The 8,694-nt window shown below is 35.9% G+C and overlaps 1 protein-coding gene across 2 annotated transcripts in view; it reads left to right on the forward strand.

The window, feature by feature from the left end:
* Positions 1-7,998, forward strand: part of PLOD2 (procollagen-lysine,2-oxoglutarate 5-dioxygenase 2) — a 65,971-nt gene extending 57,973 nt beyond the window's left edge. For both annotated transcript variants that reach the window (XM_087725423.1, XM_087725422.1), the window contains 4 exons: positions 1,077-1,181; positions 2,864-3,010; positions 5,434-5,559; positions 7,002-7,998. In XM_087725423.1, coding sequence (XP_087581549.1) covers positions 1,077-1,181; positions 2,864-3,010; positions 5,434-5,559; positions 7,002-7,157 — 534 coding nt within the window. In that variant the 3' untranslated portion in view covers positions 7,158-7,998. The remainder of the gene's footprint in view (positions 1-1,076; positions 1,182-2,863; positions 3,011-5,433; positions 5,560-7,001) is intronic.
* Positions 7,999-8,694: the final 696 nt, after the last annotated feature.

Consider the following 8,694-nt stretch of genomic DNA (forward strand, 5'->3'; position numbering starts at 1 on the left):
AAAGGAGCTCTTCAAAACTACCCTGCAAGTTTTCATGACCACTGGCTTCTAATTAAGAAGTATCCATGTTCTGGCCCCTTTGTTTCTAACTAATAAGCAGCCTTGTTGCTTTGCACTGTTCCACACTCATTGTCAGCTTTCCCCCTACAGGACTCTTCTTGCAGAAGGCGGCCCAGGGGCAGCACCAACTAATGTGTTTCCATTCTAGGCAACTTAAGAAAAAGCTGCAGCAGTCAGAGAAGTGCTGGCTGAAGCTACTCACCCTAGAGCCAGTTCAAGTCAGCCCTGAAGATATTTCAGGCAGGGTAACATCAGCAAACACTGCAGTTAATGTGCAATGTGCGTGAAAATCACACATCCTGGAAGCATTTTTAGTCAGCTTTGGGAGGGGAGTATATAAAAATCCCTCCTTCCAAAGCATGCATAAAAAGTGAAGTGGCTGTGTCTCTACTTGCATATGGAGATGTAGAAAAAGTTGTGTGAGCCCATGTAAAGATACAGCTGCTTTAGTGTTTCAAAGACCCCTGTTTCATATGGATTCCCATATGTTGTAAATAATCTCTTTCCAAACATTTACACAGCTCAAATGTAGAGTCACTCGGGTCACATTTCAGAATGATTCAGCCTGGTACAGATTATCGTAACTGCTGGTCTCATAGACTTAATTTAGGCTCTTGAGAAGAAAAACTTCTCTTGCTCAAACCTAAGAGGGCCAGAAAGGCTACATATTTGTGGGCATGTGAGAGGAAACTACTTCATGCAAGCAGACCCAAGCCACCACTGAGATGGTCTTTCCTTCCAGATAATTATACATTTCACATAAGAGCAATTACATAGCTGGTCTAGTGCATTATATGCTATTATCTATGCAAAACTATTTTATTAAATCCAGCAACTACAATGACATATACATTCCAATTGTAGCTGGTAGAAAATTGTAAACAATCAATTGTAAACAACCTATTGTACTAATCAAAGATGGCGTAAAAAATACTAATGGCTGCCTTGTCAAATAATGCATACAGTGTCAAATGCTTATCATTGTAATGTATGTGCATTTTATTTCTCACTTATAGCCCTGCCCAGATGTGTTTTGGTTCCCCATATTTTCCGAAACAGCCTGCAATGAATTAGTAGAGGAAATGGAACACTTTGGACAGTGGTCTGGTGGAAAACATCATGTAAGAATCATTGCATGGACACTTTTAGAATTTATTTTTAGTTTTAATAGCAGCTTTAAAATTCATAATGCTGATATAAGGTAAGTAAAATCAAGTTAAATGATAGCTGACACAGATTGTGGTTAGTGCATGATGTTAGGAGAGATCCTATTGGGTTCTGATACTCAGTTTTAGCCACTTGGTTCACTGCTAAAGTCCATAAACAAAGGCCAGAGGAGAAATGGAAAAACTTTGTCAAAGTCTGTGATATTGAGGCACATCGGACATGTGTCCTATGCTTTAAGGTGGGCTGCAATTTTAATTGTAAACTTAATAGTTATTCATAAATATATGACTATTATTCATAACTATTTTAGCAGTAGATTTGCATAGAGTTTTGCATCAAGTCTAATATCTGGCTGAAAAACTTTTCCCTTTTCTTCTCTTAAAGGTTTTATATTCTCCGTAGACAATACTGTGAGACATTTTGATTCTATGCCACTTACAGTATAATCATATAAAGGTTTAGCTTGATTCGGATTACATTTTCATAAAATTTGTAGTAAACTTTTATAGCAACCCTCAAGGGTATAATATCAAAGTTAATAAAGAAGAAATACTTCCTTTAAAGGAAGTTAAGTGTATTTATTAAATGGATGATTAATAATCTAAAAACTCTTTAAGCAGTTGACAGTTTAACTAGAAAGATTTATTTAAAACTGAATGTACTGAGCTTGATATGCTGGCTTTGAAACTCTGTTCTGATTTACAATAAAAGTATATGTATTAACTATCAACAAGTTGAAAATTGTTTTGCTTTCTGTATTGTAGATTACACCATAAAATGTACCATATTTTTTTGGAACATAAGACACACCTTTTCCCTTCAAAAAAAGGGGGGGGGAATCTTATACACTGAATGCAGCATTTTTGCCCCCGTAGCCCCCAGGAGTACTCTACAAACCTCCTAAAGACTATGCATGCCCCCTTTTTTTTTGACAAAAAATGGTCCATTTTCATGAAAAATGGGCCGTTTTTGGGAGGTCTGGAGAGTGCAAAAACTTTTTTTTATTTGCCTCTTCAAAATCTTGGTGTGTCTTATACTCTGAAAAATACGGTATATATAAAGCAACTGCCATTTGGTTGTATAAACTGAGCTGTACTCAGTGGTGGGATTCAGCCAGTTCGCACCTATTGTTAACCGGTTGTTAACTTTCTATTAACCAGGTTAGAGAACTGGTTGTTAGAAGAAATCTCATTTTGTTTTTTTCCACTTTACAGGGCTAATCCTGTAAGGAAGGCAAGAAGGAAACATTCTGGGGTTGTTTCTAGTCTAATCTTTATTGCCCTGCTTACAGAAACTGCTTCTCTGGTTAACTCTTATTACATTGTAAGAGCTAAGGTGAAGCACCTATCGACGTGAGTGATGTTGACTTGGCCATGCCCACCCAGTCACATGACCAAAGCCCGCCTACCCCAGCTGGTCATTAGGGCAGAGAACCGGTTGTTAAATTATTTGAACCCCACTACTGGCTATACTTTATATACTCTTATACTATGTATAAAGCAGTATTTTGTTTCTAGATATTGGAATAAGTTAAGAATTAATAATTACAAAGATCCATGTTCTTTTATTTATAGCTGTGGTAATAAAAGAGGTGAAACATTTCATATAAAATATGCTACATTTCATCTTGTTTTAGGATAGCCGCATTTCTGGAGGCTATGAAAATGTTCCAACAGATGACATTCACATGAGGCAAATTGGCCTGGAAAATGTGTGGTTGCATTTTATCAGAGAATTCATAGCACCTGTAACCCTAAAAGTATTTGCTGGCTACTATACAAAGGCAAGTTAAATTTTAAAATGTAATTGAGGGAAACATAGTTTAAACTCTTATTTTTTCATATGTTAAAGCTTGAACTAATTTATTAATAATTTATGGCTGATATTTAAGGAAAATTTATTTGTGGCTTATTTAATTATTCTGAGGATTTGGAGTCCAAATATGCAAAGAGTGATATCACTATGCCTTTGTCCAGTCTCTCTGTTACTGGAAGCATATGTAGATACAAATGAGACAGGACTGCAATAATTTTGAACCCTAGTCATGTTTTCTCTATAGTTACCCATCCTTTTCTTCTGCAAAAAGCAAATTATTCATGCTATAAAGCACAAGCTAAACAATGATAACAACATATTATGAAATTGTTCTTTTTAGTAGATAAATAAATTGAATAATAATCCTGTGTTGTTGGGCATTTATTATTTATTTATTTATTTATTCCATCTTATTTCTGCTCTGCTCATCTCAGTTAAGTAACTCTGGATAGCTTATAAATTAAAAAACATAGAAAGAAACATTATTAAAAATATAGTTAAAAAGAGTTAAAAATTAAGAATTACAAAATTTCAAAAAGGTAGAGGTAGCATCCTCAAGCAGCTACCACCCTGAAGATTCCATGCCATTCTTAGTTCTCCACGCCACTTGGAAGGGTCTTGGCACTCTTCTGGAAACAGAAGAAGGAAGAACACGGAACTTTATTGAAAGTAGTGATGTATAAACAAACAGTTGGTAAATTCTTTTACACTGTAAAAATATTCAGAATGAGATAAGTGATTACATAAAGGTATACTGTTATTAAATAGATAATCAAAAATGCAAGGGAATTAGATTCATTGAAAAGAAAGAAATATTAATCGTAATTGAATATATGTTGTACAATGAAAGTGAGGTATCTAGTTATATTAGACGGAAAATCTGTGATTGTATATGTAATTGAAAATATGGATGCACAAACGCTTGTAACCAAATGACATGCTATATGTAATGGATGAGACTTTTTTTATGTTGTCTTTTATGTTTACATTTTTTTTAAAAAAGAACACGGAACCTTGGGGGCAATGCGTTCCATAGGGCAAGGAGCATTCTCTCTTCCTAAATGCTACCAGTCAAAATTCTTTAACTGACAGGGTATGCAATGTACCCTCCCTGCTTGTCTGGGAGTGAAGGGTTGATGACATAGAGATAAAAGAATTCCTCCTGTAACATGGTCCTATGTAGAAGTGGCCTGCTGCCGGTTCGCACCGGTTCGAGTGAACTGCTATTCCCGATGTTGTCTGGGCCTGCCCCGTGCTATCCTATCCTATATATCTCATTCTCTGGCTTGCTTGCCCTGCCGAAACAGAGTAACTGATTTTCACACCTCGCCTGCTCTGATCACTGTGGCTGCCAGAGAAGATGTGATGGAAGCTGCTCACATGAAATCGCTGTGTGTTTGAAAGCGAACACTCACATTTTCGGTTGTGCACTAGGAGTACTGGTTGTTAAATTATGTGAAGCCCACCTCTGGTCCTTTGTCATGAAGGGCTTTAACATAATAACCAACATCTTGAATTGGAGTTGGAAGCAACCTATAGCAATAGCAATAGCAGTTAGACTTCTATACCGCTTCATAGGGCTTTCAGCCATCTCTAAGCGGTTTACAGAGTCAGCATATTACCCCCAACAACAATCCGGGTCCTCATTTTACCCACCTCGGAAGGATGGAAGGCTAAGTCAACCTTGAGCCGGTGAGATTTGAACAGCCGAACTGCAGAACTGCAGTCAGCTGAAGTAGCCTGCAGTGCTGCATTTAACTACTGTGCCACCTCGGCTCATATACAGCTCATGGAACTGAGGCGTTATGTGTGTAATTTTAGGGACACCTAAAATTTGTATTCTGTAACAACTGCAGCTTCTGGATACTCTTCAAGGGTAGCCTCATGTAGCATGCATTGCAGTAGTCCATATGGGAGATAACCATGGCATGAGTGACAGAAAGGAAGGAGTTCTAGGAAGGAGTTCAATTGGTGCACAACATGAAGTTGAGCAAAAGCTTCCCTAGCCATGACTGCCACATGATCATTGAACAGAAGTTATTCATGCAGAGATTATGCACTGAGTCCATATGAATATGAATAATACTATTACTTACAGTTAATACTTATTATTCATAAATAATAATAGCAACTTTCTTAGTAGTAATAATAATAGAACATATACTAACCTAACATATACTGACCAAGTAACAGAATAACAGAGTTGGAAGGGGCCCTTGGAGGACTTGAAGTCCAGTCCCCTGATCAAGCAGGAAACCCTATACCATTTCAGACAAATGGTTGTCCAATCTCTTCTTTAAAAACTCCAGTCTTGGAGCGTTGAAAACTGATTAATCCTCTCATGACAACTTACAGCATGCCTTTTAAATTCTTTATGCATTTTTTTTTCAGGGTCATGCCATGTTGAATTTTGTTGTGAAATATACTACTGAAAGACAGCGGTCTCTCAGACCTCATCATGACTCATCTACATTTACCATCAACATTGCCCTTAACAAAGTAGGAGAAGATTTCCAAGTAAGTTTTAGCTTGCATCCACGGAACTGATATTGTTTTTTCAACCTCTAGCTCATTTGCACACAAATATTTATAGGACATTTGCTGGAAGATTAACATACGAAACGGATACAACAATCAGAAAAGGTGGTTCTGGACTAGGCTTTTGCAAAACACTAAAGGACAGAGACTGAATATTCAACCATGTAATAAGTAATAAATTATTTGACTAATAAAGATGCCACTATGAAAACAGTACTGCTGACAGGGCCTGATTTTCTTGAAGTGCCTCATTAGGAAATAAATGGGTAAAACTCCCCAAAAGCACCTAAAGGCCAAACAAGAAACAATGGATGGAAACTGATCAAAAAGAGATTCAAGCTAGAAATAAGGATATATTTTCTAACAGTGAGAACAGTGGATCAATAGAACAGATTTTATTCCGAAGTTGTGGAAGTTTCAACACTGGAGACTTTCAAGAAGAATCTAGACAGCCTTTTGTCAGAAATGGTATAGGGTCTTCTGCTTGAACAGGGGTTGGACTAGATGACCTACAAAGTCATTTCCAATTCTGTTATTCTGTTAATTATGGCCAAATGGACTGTTTCACTCACAGTTCATTTTCACCTTTGGTTTATCAGTATCTGGTGTATAGCCCAAGCGAGATTTCACATTCTAGAGCCAAGGTGGCACAGTGGTTAAATGCAGCACTGCAGGCTACTGCTAGATCAGCAGGTCAGCGGTTCAAATCTCACCGGCTCAGGGTTGACTCAGCCTTCCATCCTTCCGAGGTGGGTAAAATGAGGACCCAGATTGTTGGGGGCAATATGCTGACTCTCTGTAAACCGCTTAGAGAGGCCTGAAAGGCCTATGAAGCGGTATATAAGTCTACTGCTATTGCTATGCAAATCTTTTGCTTTGGTGGTCAAAAGGGGATATTTCCTCACTTTATCTGTACAAGATTATAAGGTGATTGCTAATGACTGACTCACCCAGTAAGTTGGATATAAACTGCAAGATTTCCCTTATGGATGTTGAAATTCATTGTATTATAGTTAATCTCTTTTCAAAACTGGATTTCAACTAGTGTGTATAGGGTGGGTGGAAGGAATTAGAGTTGTAAATCAAAAAAATAAAATTTGTATATTTGGATTTGTATCTTTTATATACAAAATTTGTATATCATCTCATTTTAGTGCAAGGAAAATGAAAATATGGAAAGTAGAGTACGGACATTGTAAATCGTTCAGAGTGCTGTAGAGCACTATGGAACAGTATATAGGTCTAAGTGCTATTGCTATCTTTCAACCAAATTTACAACTGCTCCAGAATAATATACTTTGAGAATGGGATTGTAATGTCAATCATTGTTATCTAATTCAATACATTTTACTTAGAGAGTATTGACTTCTGTGGGGTCACGTAAAATCTTTAAGGAGATATTTCTGATTTATTTTTTACAGGGAGGTGGATGCAAATTTCTGAGATACAACTGTTCAATTGAATCACCTAGAAAAGGATGGAGTTTCATGCATCCAGGAAGACTTACTCATTTACATGAAGGACTTCCAATTTTGAAAGGAACAAGATATATTGCAGTATCTTTTATTGACCCTTAATTTTATTTTCCTGGCATTCAGAGAACATACAAGAAACTTTTATTTATATTTTTTCTCCCAGATGACAGTGACAAAAGAAGCTTCTTCTAGACAGCTGCTTTATTTTGGGCTAAGGTTTTAAAGGAAATAAACAGGCAACAAAAACCAATACTTATAAACATCTGCTTTGAAACTTGAAATGCAAATATAATAAAATAAAAACAATTTACTTGTCCTCCTGTTTTAAAGAAGTGGAAAGTCCTTTATGTGGTCACTCTGTAAAAGTGTTAATATGGGTTTTCCATTTGGTAATTATCTAAATAGTAAGCTGCATGCCTTGATTTTTTAAAAGAAAAAAATGGATAATTATTAATATTGATGGAATCAAATTCATTATAGATAAAGGCAAAGCATTGGACCAAAATTGTGCCTGGTTTATTCACAGACGTTTTAAAGTGCCTTAAAAGAGAAAAGAAAGTCTTGACTTGAAATTATTTTTGCTCTTTGATTGGCTGAACTTTTCTAAACAAACTTCTTGCACAAATTCCAGTCTTGACAATATAAGCCCTCATTTTTTAGAAAACTTTAGAATACCAAGTAACCTCAGAAATCAAATTCTTCACTCTTAAATTAAAAAAAATCTACTTGAATATTATATCAGTACACCAAAAAGCTGAAGTTGTTCTTCATAAATAAATAAATCAGGTTTTTGACTTGCCTTTATTTTTTAAGGGAACAGTTTTACATATTTCTGCTGTGCTTACTGTTTGTAATTTAAAAGTTTCACTTGAAAAAAGATGATGAAATCAAATCTGAGGTGCTAAAGTGCGTATATTTTGAGCTAAATAAAAATTTAAAATAAGTTTTTAGTGTGTCTGGGTTTTTTAAATACATAATGCGCGCGCGCGCGCACACACACACACACACACACACACAAAAACAGCAGATAAGGCTTTTCTTTGTTAAAAATGCTTTCAAACATTAAAAATCATCCATTAACAGATATGTTTGCTTCAACCACTGCATGTTTATGGCATTTCATTATACTGAACCTCTATGGATAAGATAGTTTTAAAAAGAACATTCCTGCTAGATAGTGAGTATAGGAGTTTTTTATGGTTCATTCAGCAACATACTTCCGATTATTCTGAGACTACTCAAGGAGTTTATTATTATTATTATTCAGTGAATAATATGGTTTTGCCTGTAGTCCAGGCATAAACAAGTTTAATCTATTTTAAAAAAATTAAATAACTACTTCAACAATACCAAAAGGCTATATTGATATTGTATGCCTCCCCCTTCCCCATCGCCCATAGCTTTTAAGCAAAAATTAGTAAATGCACATGAATATCAATGCAGAAGAAAACAAAGAGATAAATTATTCAAGGAGCTGGAGGAAATATTATAATTTATTTAAATATTTCAAGCTCAAGACATTTGTCTGAAACTGGTTGGCTTTGTACTTGGTCTTTGTACTATACAATAAATGAGCAATAACTTGGAGGAGTGTTTTAAAAGGGGGTTGGGACTGCAATTGAAGTTCTCCATAGATCCA

This window comes from Thamnophis sirtalis, unplaced genomic scaffold (assembly GCF_051295495.1).
Source record: "Thamnophis sirtalis isolate CommonGarterSnake01/CBP01778 unplaced genomic scaffold, rThaSir2_p1.2 scaffold_11, whole genome shotgun sequence".
NCBI lineage: Eukaryota > Metazoa > Chordata > Lepidosauria > Squamata > Natricidae > Thamnophis > Thamnophis sirtalis.